Genomic DNA, 16,958 nt, shown 5'->3' with positions numbered 1-16,958 from the left:
AGAACAGAAAATATCCCAAACTGAGATTGGAACGGCCAGCACATTAACTTTCTTCAATGGAAATTCGGAAGAGAAAAAAAAGATGTTCATTATTAAACTATCTTCTAATATCCCAACTTGTAAGGCTAGTAGTGTCTCTTACAACACTGACCCAGCATGTAAAATATTTTTACAACTTCACATAAGCGAAATATAAACAGTTCATATTATTAATGAGAATGAAACGACCGATGTTAAAACTTCCGAAAGAGATTAACATGTCAAAGAAAAGGCTGTATAAATCACGTCAGATAACAAATAGGCTTGATTAGAGTCTACTCAACTCAATACAGAGCTGCTTGTAAATTTGCAGACCCAATTTGTAAATTGAAATTTGTTGTTGGTTGTTACTACTAGAAATAAATATACTTTTTAGAAAATATAATAATATCCAGCACAGTGATTGTAGTGACCGACATAATTACTTACACTAGGAAAATCTAGATGACTAAAAATGAATACGGATTCCAGATTCTCAGATCGCAACTTTGATTGGTTAGAATTTATTCAGTAAGAAGCTATTTGTGATTTTACAGGTCCAGGTTATAAATTGAAAAGATTTATTTGTTGTCATAGCTAAACATACAAAAGAGGAAATAGATTACGCTGAACACAGAAAGTAGGTGTAAAGACTGATATTAAAGCTCAGGAAACAAATAAAGTGAGAATGTTTAAATCTTTTTAGATTACAATTATGCTTGGATAGATTCTAGTCAGTTGCTTGTAAAATTGCAGGCACATATTTTAAAACAAATGTGGTCTCACACCACTTCACAAAAATCTGACAAGAAAATAGGAATTTTCTAATCTCCGACTCAGAAAACCAGAACTATGAACTAAGTATCGATCCCGGTTACCAAAAAAAAGACAAAATAAATATCGAAAAAAATCAATCCATCAATATTATAACTGCTAAGGATTTAGACATTTAACGTAATAGAGATCTGAGAGAGCTTAGGCCTACCGGCCTACAGATTGGGGAATTCTTATGAAAAGGGACTTCCTGACTTCAGTGAATAATCAAATATGATCTTCTGCAGAAATTTAACTTATCTGGCGAGGTAAATAGTTCTTATTTTGTATGACCACATGAATTAATTATTACTCAAATTGGGCATAATATGAATAACTTGGTGGAAGAGAAAAGTAGTTCTTGGCAAATAGCGTAATAATTAAGTCTGTATTATAGCGCCAAATAACTACACCAAGGGGTCCTGAACTTTAATTGTGGCATCAAGACCTGGCTTGCTCTACAACACGGCTTTGCAAAATAGTACACACAACATTATAGCGTATAGGCCTACTAGATCTAGATTCTAGACACTTAATTCAAAGTTCTGCTTTTCTGAGTCTGAGATTAGAAAGTCCCCATTTTCTCGTCAGATTTTTGTGAAGTGGTGTTAGACAACCTTTGCTTTCACAGTCACACGTGTGCTCTCAAAGATCTTTTAAAAAATGAATTGCATCTCTCAGCTTGAAAAGGTTCAGCACTCCTGCACTCAAAGATTATATATTCACCCCCCCCCCCCCCCCGTATCTGAGAGTCGTTAAGACTGCCCCCTCCCTCCCATTACCTCTCCCCCCCCCACATATATAGGCCTACAGACATAGAAATGGAGTCTACACGCACACACACACTCACCCCCCCCCCACTCACCCCCCCACACACACATGTAAACACATACACACACACACACACACACACACACACACACACACACATATACACGAACACACACGCACGCGCTTTCTTCCAGGCATCCTCCTTTTCACGTCAAGTGGCCTATCTGCTGAAAGTGAAACTGGAATACAGATATATAGCGCGGTAAAAAAAAAAATTCATAAATTTATATAAAATAGGCCTACTTGAAACCGCTGTCACGCGTAAAATGGTATTGTTTACAGCACTTCCCGCTTATCACACATATTTTGATTACGCATATGGCCTACGTCACAGGTCATCAATGACAATTTTTACTTGCAAAACTTGTAACAAGAAATTATTTTTATAGTCAAGACATTTTTTGAACTAATGGTTCTCAAAACATGCGTTCAATAAGCACAATGTCCCGATTAAAAAAACAAGACGGACTTGCTATTAAAAGCAATATTGCCACAGCTGTAAACATTTAAAAAGTCGTAGAAACAACACACTTGGATTTTTTACTTGGATTATTACGGAATTTTCTAGAATACAGCTAACATGTGTTTACAAAAATGTTGATATTTAAAGACAAATAATAAAGTCATGGCTCTCTTCGGGAGAAGTGGTCTCAGCCTAACTCCATGAACTTTTATACATTATGTACAAAATAGGAAACAAAACCGGAAGTTCCCTTTTTAAAAAAAGGGGTGGGGGTGGGGGGGGGGGGGTTTGAAGGGGGGTCTCTCCTCTGCTAAATTCACAAAATAATGGTTTGTGACAGTTTTTAGTGCCAAAATTGTTCTCAGCACACTCCAAAAACGTTAAAAAAGTGCCGAAAAGAGTCTCAAATGGGTTTGGACCTTTTCGATAAATTTACCGGTGGTCTTTTCACCCTGGCAACTCAGTTTTTTTTTTACTCGGCTTTCGTTTTTGTTTCCGATTTTGTGTATAAATGTCTATGGAGTTAGGCCTCCTTTCAGCTAACGAGATCATCTCTGCATTGGAGCATGGTGACATTGTCGGTCCAGCGCAACCTGACAGATTAGGGCTAGGTAATGGCGACTTTAGATCTTTCAGGAAAATGTCTCAGCGAGACAGAAGAAAAGCTGCAACAAGACATATGCAAAAGATGGAGGCAGAGAGGCGAGAAATTCATCTCATCCAGTGTAGCCAGCAAGGACAAATGACCAGATGGGAAGAGCATGTAGTGGAAAGAAAAGTCGGGTGGAGTGACATCTGGAAGTGGAATACATCAAGGCTAAGCTTTCTTCTCCGGTCTACGTATGATGTTCTGCCTTCACCGGTGAACCTTGTCAGATGGAAGGTACACGAGGACAACAAGTGTAGATGCGGTAAGCTAAGAACCATGAAGCATATTTTGTCAAACTGCAACCTGGCTCTTAACAGATACACCTGGAGGCACGATGAGGTGCTGAAAGTGCTCACGACAATGGCGACAAAACAGGTGGAAGAAGGAAAATATGCCCCCAAGATACAGAAGCATGGACCCACCAAGATTGCGTTCGTTCCGCAAGGAAGCAAGGTTACCAAAAGAAAGAAAGCGAACGAAGCTCTGGAAGACCAGAGCGGAGGCACATGGGGGGTAGCTGCTGACTTAAAAGGCTTTGAGAGATTCTTCCCCATTCCAAACACGAAAAAGCCAGACATTGTGTTATGGGAGGAAACAGACAAAGAGGTGCACTTGGTACAGCTCACGGTGCCCCACGAGGACAATATCTATGCTGCTCATAAGCGGAAAGAAAACCGTTACGAGGCACTCGTCGAACAATGTGAGGAGGCAGGATGGAAGGCAACCCATTTTCCAATAGAGGTAGGATGCAGAGGTTTTGTAGCAACAAGCGCCCGTAAGTGGATGAGAATGGCAGGACTTACTGCAAAGAAAAGCAACGAACTCACAAACTCCCTTCAGGAGACAGCAGAGAAAGCCAGTCACTGGATCTGGTTGAAGCGAGAGGACCCAGGCTGGAATGAATCCTAAAGTTGGCAGCAGAGGAAAACAGTCGAACTAACATGGAGACCTCACATCGGTGAGGGGGCTCGGTGCGTCAGAAAAGCTGTAGAGAGGAAGAGCCCGAAACAGCGACGCATTCTCTCCTGATGATCTCCATGCTAGAGTCCGGGATACGGAGCGTTCGGCGGTGAGCAGTGCATACGGCTGTTTAGACTACGTACCTACCAGTAGCAGGTGTATGCTACGGACATCCTGGAAAGACAGGACGACAACCCGGAGTGACGGGTGGACATCGAGAAAGACCGAGGACGTCGGGAAAGACCGACGGTGGCAGGGGCTAACTACCCAGGTCACTGTAAATATAAGTTACGTAAACCAATAGAAAAGACAGCCCCGGGATACGGAGCGTTCGGCGGTGAGCAGTGCATACGGCTGTTTAGACTAAGTTAGGCCGGGACCACTTCTCCCGCAAGTCAAGTCATTGAGCAAAAATTGGAGAACCTATGTTAGATCTAAATAGCTGAGGAGGTATTTGACAATATAAGATAAGTTGCGCCACGAATATTTGACCGCAGTATTCAAATTCAAAGTAACAGCTCTGTCTGTGGACATGAGTCAACATTACTAGGCCTAAGGAACACAACTCTTTGCTTGCTTTAAATGTGAAACATTTTTAGAGTTGCAGCCCTTACTACATGGGGGTAAAAAGTAAAAAGTTGGAACGAAAGCAAGATAGGCCTACGAGTCGAATAAAAACAATAACAAAGTGAAAACAGCAGTAACACTGTGTAAACTGTAGCCTCTAGAAGCCAGAGGGTCTCAGCATTTTTATACCAGCTTTGGAACTTAAAAAAAAAGAGAAAGTGAGCTCAGCTTGATCTGACATTGTGTCCTTGGGAAAGGCACTTTTTAAGGAATTTCCCATTTGGGTAAGTTCTTTCATAGATGGATGTTAAAATCAGGGGTTCCACCTCTTAATTGATGATAGGGCCATTAAACCTAGGCCTGTACTATTATTTTACTAGTCTATTTAAGAAAAGATGATTTGTATGTAATTTATAGAACTTTTTAATGTTCTTGTGTTTGTTTCAGATGATCTACTTTTTGTGCAGATTTGTAAGGGATCTTGCAGCAGACTAAAAAAATAACGAAGTGACTATTTCTCCGAACGTTCAGAGAAATAGTGCCGATCTTTTTTTCTCCAAACGGTTTCCGGCTTCCAGTCTCGTGATTTTTGCCTATTTATTGCGAGAGTTCGGTGCCAACTTTCATTCTGCCTCTGGTCTGGGAAGGAACACCTCATGGCAAGCCCGCTTACATACAATCTTCAGTAACACCCACCACCATCATGCACATACAAACTTATACACAAACTAACTAAACATGATCAGTGGGCAACTTTTGAATGTATGACGAGCTGACCTGTAGATGGAGAGACAGTGTGAGTGAAAGAGCGGGTGAAAGGAAGAATGTACGAGTGTATCCACAGGCGACAGCAACTACAAGACGACGACACGGGAGGGGGTGGGGTGTGAAAGTCATTCGAATGGGGATGAGCAGCGGGAGAGAACACGAGAATTGAATGAATGAGTGAAACTGCGACTCATGAGCCCTGGAGTGAATGGATCCTGTGTTTCTATTTTTGTATACTTTGAACTGTTTCTGAATAAAGGCTGAAATAAAGCCCGAAAAACAAACACACACACTCCTCACTCTCCGCTTACACACTGACTTACTACCAAACACAGACACACTCACACACGCATATGCATACTCACACACACACACACACACACACACAGGAGCAAATTTTTGGGTCTATAGGCCTATCTATTTCAATTTTCAAGAGCTAGTCTAGAGATTTTTAGATGAGTGTAAAAACTTGAAAAAGAAAGGTTTCACAACAGGATGAAATCAAAATTAGAACAGCCCATAAACAACAACAAAAATTAACAAATAAGGGCGTGTGTCCACCTGTCCGAAGAAGATTGACCGTAAATGTGCGTACATTTTTTAAAAAGTACATGAGATTAGGCCTACATGTAAATTATGGAATCACACACATTAAGGGGCCTGCCAGTGTCAGTACATGTAATCGGTTTTGGTGGAACGTACGCTCTAACGACATACACATTTAAATCTATATATATATACATGTATATATATATTTAGAATCTAATGAAGGTAGGAACATCAAATTAAATGACGTTACACTATACAACACCCCCCCCCCCCTCCCTTTTCCCCAACAAAAAAAAATGATTGAAAAACAACACATCAGAACAATAACAAGAAAAAAACCCTACACACTAACAAAATAAAACACCACAAAGCGTCAAAGAGGGAAAAATAAAAGTAACTTTTACGTATTCAACAAATCAACGTGGTGACAACGAGTGAGAAAGAGACGAAGTGAAGCTAAGTTAACTTTCTTTCAAAAGTAAATAGGTTCGGTTTCTTTCTTTCTTTCTTTTTCTTTTTTAAATTGACTTTTATTCCCCGATTCAGGGGCCAAAAAAATGCCAAAAAATCGAGCCACGATTGATTGGTTGCGGCCGCGACAAACGCAGATGCTAGTTCTATGTGTCGTTATCAATAACCCTCCGTAGATGTAGATCTAGACAGCACACGAGTGAACCAACACATTAAGTTTAAGAGCAGCATCCTTCATAGGCAACACGTCATATCTGTAGTGAAAAACTGTTTGGAACTGTAGCATTTCTTTATATTATAAATATTTACTGCAGACATTTTTCGGATCAATTGAACCATATAGTATACGAACAATCTTTGGTAGGCCTATACTCTATATAATATCCGAAATTTGCGGGAAAGGATGTGAATTTCTTCAGAGTGTTCGGAGAAATAGTGCCCAGCTTTATTTTCCCGAACGTTCAGAGAAATAGTGGCGCCCAAAAAAATAATGCCACAGGTTATGACGGATAGTTTGTTAAAATTGTCTTCTTTTCTTACTTCCAGTGAGCTACAGCCTGTCCCACTTTCTTCTTATTGGCAGGATAAGATATATCGAGATGGCGGAGCAGTGTGGATCACAGGACTCTGATTGTGGAAGTTTTGAGAAAGGAGACACAGAGGACCACACCTTGGAAAGGCTTAGATTGGCTGCTGAAGCTCGTCTGACTCAGGGTAAGTTGAGAGATGGGTGGGAATGCTGCTTTTGTGGATATTCTGTCCATGTATACCTTCTTCTTTGCGTTCCCCCTGTAGATCTCAGCAGGGCAACTGATTTTTATGAATGTATCCATTTTTCCTACTTCAGAGGGCCCTTTTGCCATCAGGCAGCCACATTCCAATTTTGAAGGGACTTTATATGTCGTATACTGACTAGAATATTTTCAGTTTTGGTAGGAATTTTGAATGTTGCCCAGGTGGCGGCCGAAGCCTACTCTCATCGAATTTAGAACCTCTAAGGGATCTTAAAATAACTTTTGCAACTTAACACATGGGATCTCCAAGATTTTTTCACCCTTATCTGAGAAGGCTAGTGTTTGATCTTACCTTCTCTATGATCAGGGTGTGGCTGAAAGACATCAGTAAGAAGGAACCAGAATAGTAGAAAGGGTCAAGAATATAAAAATGTAAAGTACCAAAAAAAGCTACACAAAAAGTTGTATGTGTCACAACACGGTGGAATAGGGCGCTTGTTAATTTTAGGGCATTTCTAGGGGTCACCTTGTATGAGAGGTTAAAATTGGCGAGAAAATGGCCGCCAAAATTTGGTGACTTCCAAAGTTTGAGGGTCCTTGAAGACTGGAAGTTTACATTTTTTTGTGCCTTTAATGAGTGTTTTGAGGTAACAACATCTACTCAGAAATGCGGGTTTAGAAGGACACGAAGGTGTTGATCCAAAAATAGAAATAAAATAAAATTACCCAACACCCAGCAAAATGCCTTTTTCTTTGATTTAATTGTTTTGACGAGTGTCTAATTTCACCACGCTGCCTCACACTCACACATGTTCCATGCCCTTGTTGACTCTATTTAGACCACATGTAAGTGGGAAACATGCTGACATCACAGCGGTGTTAAGAATCTTGCCTCTTATATTATGCTTTATGTTTATTTTAGTGTGAGTTTTTGGGCACTTTCAGCTAAATAAGGTCATAGAAGTGCTGAAGATTAGAGATGCTATAAGAATTAAGAAGAGAGCAATAAACAAAAAAGAAGAAGAAAAGATAAGAGCGATAGATGTTTGATAGGAAAGAAGCAGCAAGCCACACCAGAGTACCAGCCAACTGCCGACATATCATGCTTTATGAGATGATAAAGCTCAGGTGTAGTGGATAAGTTGTGCGGAAATAAATAGTCTCCCTAGCTTTGCTTGTATTGAAGTTTTTAACTCTTTTCTTTTCTTCTTTGTGTCCAAATTTCTCCCAGGAGTCTATGAGGTGGAAGTCTCCTACGGCGGTGAAGCAGATCTTCACAGAGAAAAAGGAAGATGTGGGAAAAATCCTGGTCACAAAAACTTTATCCCATCACCGCAGTTCTCATTGACACACCTTCCAGCCGGCTTTCAGGACAAGCAACTGTTGGAGACAATCGGTCTATGTGCTCAACTGACGGTTCGTCTAGTTGTGAACTATACCAGTATGTCCCGTCCAGAGTTTCTTCCCAACTCTAAGAGTGCTTATCCCTTTTCCAGATTCCGTGGCAAGACAGTTCCGTATCGTTTTGGCAGTGGGTGGCTGTTTGATGCTTTTCCCCGAGGTGTGCTGGGTGAGGGGAAAGGAGGGGAGTGTCCGTGTTCTGAGTGCGGACAGTCGGGAAAGCCTTCCTCAGCCTGGTACGAGCTAATGTTTCTCACAGCGTTACACGTGGTCTTTGACTCTGAAGAAAGCAAGGCCACTGATGTAGAACTTTTCTACGATAGTGATGTGGACAGAGATTCCACAGTGCTGAAACTGGCAGGTGGTTGCGTTGAAATGGCGGACATCGAGACTGATGGGTGTTTGCTTGTGTGTTGGACTCATGATCTTGATCTTGGCGACAAACTACAAGCTCTCAGCCGCCAGCGGTGGGATTTGATGCGAGAGATCAACATGCGGTACACCCGCGAAGAAAGGGGTGGACTGGTGGTGGTTGTGTCTCACCCTCACGGGTGTAGCAAACAGGTGACGGTTGGGTGGGCAGTGGACAGAAGTGACTGGACGGGCCTGGAAGTGTATCGCTACAGTGCAGACACGTGTCCAGGCAGTAGCGGGGCAGGCATGTGGCCGGTGGGCTGGGCGGACCCCGACTTCAGCATTCTTCCTCACAGTAAAGGAGTGTCCAAGGGGGTGAATGAGTGCAGTCCTGGTGTTGTTGTTGTGGACTGAGCGTTCTTCCTCACAGTAAAGGAGTGTCCTAGGGGGTGAATGAGTGCAGTCCTGGTGTTGTTGTTGTGGACTGAGTGTGCTGGGGTGTGGAAAAATGCCTGTAAGTCATTGGTGTCGCGAGCAATTCACTTAAATCCGTTTGGGTACTTTTAACACCTAAGACAAAAAAAAAACCAAACTAGTTTTTGTTGTGTTCCTATCGGGAGTCTTGAAAAAGCAAGACAATTGTAATTCTTGACCATAGCATTCATTAAGCTGCATTTTGGTGATGTTGAAAGGTGCATTTTGGTAGAACTTCGGGAGGGGTTAAAAATCGAAAATGATATAAATTTGGAGTCAGAGAGCCAGAATATAACAAAAAATTAAATGTCTACGATTGGGGACTGAATTTTCCGCAGAGTTGCTGTTGATACCCAACTTTAGGAAATTATGTGTCCTCGATCTGCAGTTTGTAACAGTAGCAACGTTTTCTTATATTTTATCTGTCTTGCTTTTTGTCCCAGCCCTAGAATATTATGTACCTAGTCGAGCAGATGTGTTTCTGTTTCGCTAAAATAGTTCCAACAAAGACTCCTACCTTGGAAGATCATGTGGCGTTGTGTTGAACCACGATGCAGAAAAGTTGTCTTTTGAAGGTACCTGACATATTATTATGTGCAAACTTTGTGCAAACCAGCTGCCTACGGTTCTTCATATATGATGACAGATCAGTTTGCAGATCAGAGTTGTCTTATACTATTATGTTTAGGGCCTAAGTTATAACACTTTGTAATGTGACCAGCATGTGTGGTGTAGTGGCTAGGTTTTTTGCAGTCTCATGGAAAAGACCCAAGTTTGATTACGGTACCTTGTGAAGGGAGAATTTGTTTATCGAGTATCCCGATCTTTCTGCTGGGACTTTGCGTTCATCTCAACCTGGGTTTTCCCTGACATCAGAGTTGAATCCCTGACATCAGAGTTGAATCTTGACTTCTTAATGATCTAAATTGTATGGGGACATAAAAGATCATCTATTATAAAAAGTAATTTTGAAACATAAATTCACGTCAAGCTGAAATTTCTGATCAGTGACATTTTATAATATACCATGTTCAAAATGCTGGCCTATAGTAGCCGATGCAGTGATTAGATATTATATATATATATAGAATGTGTATGCTGGCAGTTTGTGGGTGACATTGACAGGTCCCATCTTCTTTTCTTCCCTTTGTTTTGTTGTTTCCATCTGTCTACATTGCATCACTTCTGGCGCTCATATGACCTTATGCAGTTGCGAGCGCTGTAAAACCTCTATACCAAAACTAAACCCCCACACAGCTGAGCTTGTTTACCCATGGCTGCAGTCTCATGTCTTACTGTTAATGGACTCATGGTCTAGGTTTGGGGAAATTGTACTAACATATATATTATATACACCTTGGTGTTGATTTTATAAGAACATCTTGAATTAGAGACATGGATTCAACTTTTGATTGAGGGAATTATTTTTAGGATCAAACGACTAAGATAAAATAGGGATGGGAGCATGGACAAAGTAAAGGCTATGGTGTGACAGCGGTGCTATCGGTTGACCATCGGAAAGACACATTTATCCTACATCGTTCTGATGTTGGGTGATCATCGGTTTCCGATAGTGTGTGGGAACCCGACATCGTCCTGATGGTGGGTTGTCGTCGGTTTCCGATGGTGTGTCGATATCCTTCATCGTGCCGATGGTGGGTTGTCATCGGAAACCGATGGTAAGTCGGTATCATCGCGCCGATGGTGGGTTATCATCGGAAACCGATGGTAAGTCGGTATCCATCATCGTGCCGATGGTGGGTTGTCATCGGAAACCGATGGTAAATCGGTATCCATCATCGCGCCGATGGTGGGTTGTCATCGGAAACCGATGGTAAGTCGGTATCCATCATCGCGCCGATGGTGGGTTGTCATCGGAAACCGATGGTAAGTCGGTATCCATCATCGTGCCGATGGTGGGTTGTCATCAGAAACTATTACCTGACCTAAAAATTAATATTTTGACCTGTCATTTACTTAAAAATTTTATATTAAATGAAAGTTTCCTCATAATATGTATCTGTGTACATATTTTTAATGTTTATCAACTCTGGAAAGCCCTCAGAGTACAATATGTAGTTCGTTCATAACAATTACTACAAAAGAAAAATACTGATTAAAATACATACCCATACACTCATGATAAAAATCAAAATATCAGAATGTAAGCAAGGTCTAATACATCCTCAAGTTGGGTTAAAATTAAAAATATATCCCAAAACAACTGTAAATTACATGGAATAAGGTTTCGTTCATAACCATTATGACACAATGTCATGTTCATAACATGATGACAATCCATTATGACAAGCATACTTTTGCCTCTTCTTCGCTTCTCTTTTGAGTCATCAGCACGCTACTCTTCCATGTTCATTCCATCATGTAAAAGGATGTTGTGAAACAGTGGGAAGTCCCTCACTTGATATTTTGCAGAAATATCATAAAGTGTTTGTTCATAACATCATTATGATAAACCTGGATTATCTCAATCAAAGTCATATTTAAGCAAAGCCATCGGATGGAGCGGAAAATTACCCTTCTGATGGATCAATGTCAAACCAATGTTTAATACCGGTCATTCCCCGGGATGATATGTTTAACGATTAGGGTTTTCTAGACCTTGGAAAGTCTGATGATGTAATTATGACACGAGTTATGAACGAACTTATAAATTTTACTCAGCAATAACATCATTAATATAAAAACATAAAACCCTTTTAATGGACACATGCTGCTATGATGGTGTATAAAAACTATTTTCAATGTTTGAATGCTCTACTGTTTGATAGTTTAAGATTAACAATATTCTGTATTTAACATACAATTACGTGTGCACTCAGGATGAGTAAAAAATGCCCTATTTTTTGTACTATTATCTTTCTATGAAGAGATATAAGATGCACAAATCAATCTACTTGCTCATGCAGCTTGACCAACTTATTTCCTTGCCATATGCATAAAGTTTTCAGAAGAAAACATATTTTACCACGAGTAGTGGTTGATTTAAAAAGTCCTCATGCAAACAACCCCACCTTTTGGCAAAAGCTCATATCTATTCTGAATACATACTCTTTAATTATTTGACTTGAAAAGAACCAAGAAAAGAGAGATGCTGCACTATCGCAGTGATGATCTGTCACAAACTTGTCGTCACATGAAAGTGAATTTCTTAAACTGAGTAGGTCCATAAAAATACAGCGAGGCAAAACGAAAACAAGAGGTGACAGAATGATGGACAAAAATTCTGGCTTCTTGTTGCAACCTGTCAACTGTAAAGGGATCACGGAGCAAATTATTCTCAATTGGTGATCATTAATCACTGGTTTATTTGAACTAATAGTGGTCATTTAAATACAGTGGTGTACAACACTATAAATTTCATTATGCAAGCTGCACACCTTTAAATCGCTCTCTTTTAATTTCTGTATCTACAGACGAGGATGATGCCTTAGGGATGACCTTCATAGAGAACGAGACAGTGACAGCCTTTATGGTGCCAGAAGGTAAGGGTGTGGAGCAGACAGCTTTGCGAAGTTGAAGGGCCTGAAGTGCTTCTGCAAGCTCAATGATGGCCTGCCTTGCAACAGCCAGTTCGAATCAACTGCTTTTGACGACCTGCGTTTGTCTTTTGCTGGTATGACACGAGAGGAGCATAATATTTTTTTGACGCGTTTTTACGTAATTCAGTGATTTTCTGTTGTAACATAAAAACAGTCATAACTTCACATAGAAGAGAGGTATTTCACTAAAATAAAAAGCAAACTGTCCACAAATGGCACCTCTATGCTGTGGTATCAGCATTATTTGCTTCTATGCATTGTCATCATGGAAAATGTGTTCCCAAAGTAAGCAAAACTTTAAAACCTGTTTTCTCAAAATTTGACACTCGAACCCCTGTTCGCTTTAAAATGCCAAAATTTTCACAAAATGCTCAAATTGCTTTCAAATAAAGTGCAAAATGCTTGGAAAAGATGTGTCTTTTAAAATATGCAAAAAAGTTCATTTTGAAATTTTGCACCTTGTGAAGGGTTTTCTCAGAGCCACACACATATTTTCTTTGTTGTGCAGATCTCTTTACTCCATCTAAGACTAGAGTGTGTGCGAGTTGTGGTTTGGGCCATTCAAAACAGGTGTCTGATATTTGTTTATACAGTTGAACCTGCTTTTATGACCACCTATCCAAGGCAATCACCCGTTTGAACAATACTTCCCATCCTCTCCTCCCTGTCCCCCTGATTGTAGTTCTTCAATATTATTTTATAACAACACTGTCCAAGAAAACCACCTTTTCTCCTCGACCATGGATGGTCAGCTTGGACAGGTTTAACTATTGATCTACGATATATTTGCTTTTTTGAGAGTCCACAAACCTGCCCATCACTTTCTGAGCCTTTCAGTTTGTCTCTTAAACTTAAAGAGTAGAAAGGAAAACCGAAATGACTTACTTTATTGTATATGACTGTAATTATTCCTTTCACTTTAACCCACACAAAGACAAGTTAGATAATTTTTCTGTCAAGGCCAATCTGTACTGATTAGGATAGCCTACAGCTTCCCAGCAGTCAGATAGACATATTCGATAAAATAACTTTCCCACCTGGGAATTGAACTCGTGTCCTCTGCACTCACCAGCGGAGAGCCCAATGAATTTGCCATAGACTCCATGCATTATCATGAAGACACATCACTGCTAGGATTCAAAATAACATCGCTTTCACTTATCATAATCGTAATTTAAAATACAAATCTGTGTGATTGAATGAAATCTGAAATTTGTTCTGTAATAAATTTAGTTTTGGTCTGATAGACTGGCTATGGTGATAGATGTATAGAGTACTAACGGTAAATAAATACAACTATAGTGCGGTCAAAAATTTGTAGCCAACATATCCTCAAATATCCCTTTAATGGGTGGATCAATGTTATCCATACTTTGCACAGCAGTTTGTATCAATTTGTCTTAACGTAATCATATTTTCCACTACAATCAAGGCTATTATATTAATATACTCTTCGTCATAAATTTACATAAAATACTATAAATCTCCATCACACAGAAAATGGGATTGTTCACAGCATTTCCCGCTTCTCACACTCATTTTGCATATTGCACATGGCTTACGTCACAGCTCACCAATGACACTTTTTATTGGCAAAACTTGTTACAAGAAATATATTTTACAGGGACCACGTTTTTTGTGCTAAATTTTCTCATAACGTGCATTCAGTAAAGATTGTGTCACGATTAGAAAATGACGGACTTGTTTTTAAAAGCGATATTGTCAGAGCTGTAAACCTTAAAAAATCTGCAGAAACCACTCTTGGGTTAAAAAAAATTAGTATTTATTAAGGAATTTTCTAGAATACAACTAACAGGTGTTTACAAACATATTGATAGGCCTATGTTAATACAAACTGATCCATTTGTACAGGTCATTGGGAAAAAACTGGAGAGTTTAGAAAAAATTTGAGTTGCCCCATGAATTTTTGATCGCACTACAAGTAGGTTCGACATAATTAGAAGTCCCACATTTCTTTCCTATGTGATGAGAATTTTTGAGTATCTCAATCTTTTTACTGGGACGTAGTATTCTTCTCAGCCTGGGTTGACTCTGATAGGCAGGTTCGAAGCTCACTTTTTAAATGATCTAAATTGTGTTGAAGGGGGTGTAAAAAGCATCTACAGTCCAGTCTATTTATTAACAGCTTCTGTTATTTCAGGAACTTGGATATAACAGTGATAAATCAAATCCTTTTTTTTTTTTTTCTCTATGTGTAAGTAACCTAAACCTGGCTATAACAGGGTTCAATTTGTGCTACCCTGGGTACAACAGTGATCTTGCAGCGCATGAACTTGCTTTCATTCCATCAAATTAATAAAATTTGTCTCAACCAAGACATTTCGCCTGTTTGTATGGTCGCTTTCCTAAACACCCACTTTTAAACACATACCCCCCATAGAGTTGGGGTCGCTGATCGATTCCATCTCAGTGTCCGCTAAACAGTCCACTGGAAAAGGATCTGCGGTAATCGAAAATATATATATATATATATATATATATATATATATATATATATATAGTAAGCTGAAGGTGCAATGGTACTGGTAGTTTCCCTTGATAACGGTTATAACAGGGAAAAACTGCCGCTCCCGTTTGTCCTGTTTTGTCCCAGATTTTCCAAATCTTTGAAAGACTTGTTTGTAAAACCAATGAAGAAGAAAAACAAAATTCACGTTTCAAAATGGAACATAAAATAGATTTTTGGAAACAGTTCAGTTTTCTGTCAATCATTTTATTGATATATGACTTATGGCCTGTGGACTGTATGATTAAAAAAATCATGGAGAATTAATAAATGACCAATGAGAAACAAATCACGTACATATGTTCAAATCATGACCAGGGCGATATTTCAAAGCAGAAAGGATGAAATTTGAACTTGATGTGGATGTGCAGGGCATGCTCATAGCTGTTCTTCAATTCTTCTAAACAACAATCTCTGCATTCGTACTTTTTTGCACGTTTCACTTTCAACACTTCAGTCCTTTCATGTTTTTCTGCTTCACAAATTTCCCCATTCACCAATTTAACATACATTTGTACACATCTATATTTTGATATATTATAACAACTGACGTCTTGTGCCAATATTATTAAGCAGAATTTGTGTTATACAAGAGTTGTTTAAATCTGAAAGGGTAGAGAGGGAGTAAACTGTGATAAACTGGGATATCATTTAGTGGGAATGGTTTGTGCTGATGGGAAAGAGGAGGGAAAGGTTGGGAGATCAGTGTGAACATTAGGTAGGTTGGGTTTCAAAAATGTGTAAATAAATATGGATAGACAATATAATAGTATTTCTTTTGTTTTATCTTGAGTAATACTCTGAAGATTTTGTCTTGCATATTAAAGGCTGTTAAAATTTGATTGTAATTGATTAAGTTTCTCCGAATAATTCTTTTTCAGTACATTTTTCCTTTCTGTTCTGTTATTGAAATTATGGCCTTTTTATTCATCTGACACATGCAGGGCGCAGAACTCCTTGCTATGTCTTTGTGTTATGTACCCTTGGTTGGGATGGAAAGATATTTACTGTCTGCTTGTCCAACAACATGTTAGGTATTGTTGTAAATCACAGGGAAGAGGAGGATAGAAGGATAAAATAATGCCAGACTGTTTTTTAAGAAACAGCTCAACATTTATTAAAGCACTTTTCTTTTGTATTGGCAGTTCTTTGCCATCTTGTGTTGGACTGCACCTAGCTCTATGCATCTATGACCTTTGCAGGTATCATAATGCACATTTGGTTAATGTTTGTTGCTAATTGGGTTGCAAATGCCTCATGCTTCTGTTAACACAATTTTGATCATTTTGGAGGTTGGCAAGGACACTTCTCAGCTGACAGAGAGTTAAGTATTTGTTTTATCGAAAACGTCTACCCCAAATGGAACTCTCATGAATTAATGTTCTCAACGCTTTGTCCAATTCAAGATTAAGTACTCTCCATGCTGCTTTTGGTGTGCCTTTTCGTACAGATCATGTTGATGTGATACCTGGTATTATATTAGAAATCTGCATAATGTTGGCCTGTGGTTATACATTTTTTCTTTTTCTTTTTTTGTGTGCGTATGTGTATCTTTTTAAAATCTCCATGTCCATTAAAAAAAATCTTTCACTTAACCACTGTCAATGACAGCCTATATATGAACCTTTCTTGCACACTCTGAAATTGGTTCAATATTTTTTTTGGACCTCATAGATCCCATCATCATCATTAGGTAAAGTAACATTAATAACAATAATATTTATTCTGCAAACGGGCACACTTATCAAATCATTACAGCATCACAATCATGCTTTCAAACAGTCATAATATATAGATATATGTACAGAAACGCTCAAAG

The 16,958-nt window shown here is 39.2% G+C and overlaps 1 protein-coding gene across 2 annotated transcripts; it reads left to right on the top strand.

The window, feature by feature from the left end:
• The first annotated feature begins 4,361 nt into the window (after window positions 1–4,361).
• On the top strand, window positions 4,362–12,923 carry LOC101858702. 2 transcript variants are annotated; one of them, XM_013080584.2, is made up of 4 exons: window positions 4,362–4,585; window positions 6,673–6,803; window positions 8,055–9,092; window positions 12,487–12,923. In XM_013080584.2, exons 2-3 carry the CDS (start codon window positions 6,689–6,691, stop codon window positions 8,990–8,992), a joined length of 1,053 nt encoding a protein of 350 aa, XP_012936038.1. In that variant the 5' UTR covers window positions 4,362–4,585; window positions 6,673–6,688; the 3' UTR covers window positions 8,993–9,092; window positions 12,487–12,923. The 2 variants fall into 2 exon arrangements, with proteins under 2 accessions (XP_012936038.1, XP_035824749.1); XM_035968856.1 differs by having other exon boundaries at window positions 6,636–6,803.
• The last annotated feature ends 4,035 nt before the right edge of the window (window positions 12,924–16,958 follow it).

This window comes from Aplysia californica, unplaced genomic scaffold (genome assembly GCF_000002075.1).
Source record: "Aplysia californica isolate F4 #8 unplaced genomic scaffold, AplCal3.0 scaffold00092, whole genome shotgun sequence".
Lineage (NCBI taxonomy): Eukaryota > Metazoa > Mollusca > Gastropoda > Aplysiida > Aplysiidae > Aplysia > Aplysia californica.
This window is presented reverse-complemented; position numbering and strand designations above follow the sequence as displayed.

Coding starts and splice junctions, on each gene's coding strand:
- LOC101858702 (XM_013080584.2), top strand. CDS start 6,689: ATGGCGGAGCAGTGTGGATCACAGGACTCTGATTGTGGAAGTTTTGAG. Junction 6,804..8,054: donor TGAAGCTCGTCTGACTCAGG/GTAAGTTGAGAG, acceptor AATTTCTCCCAG/GAGTCTATGAGGTGGAAGTC.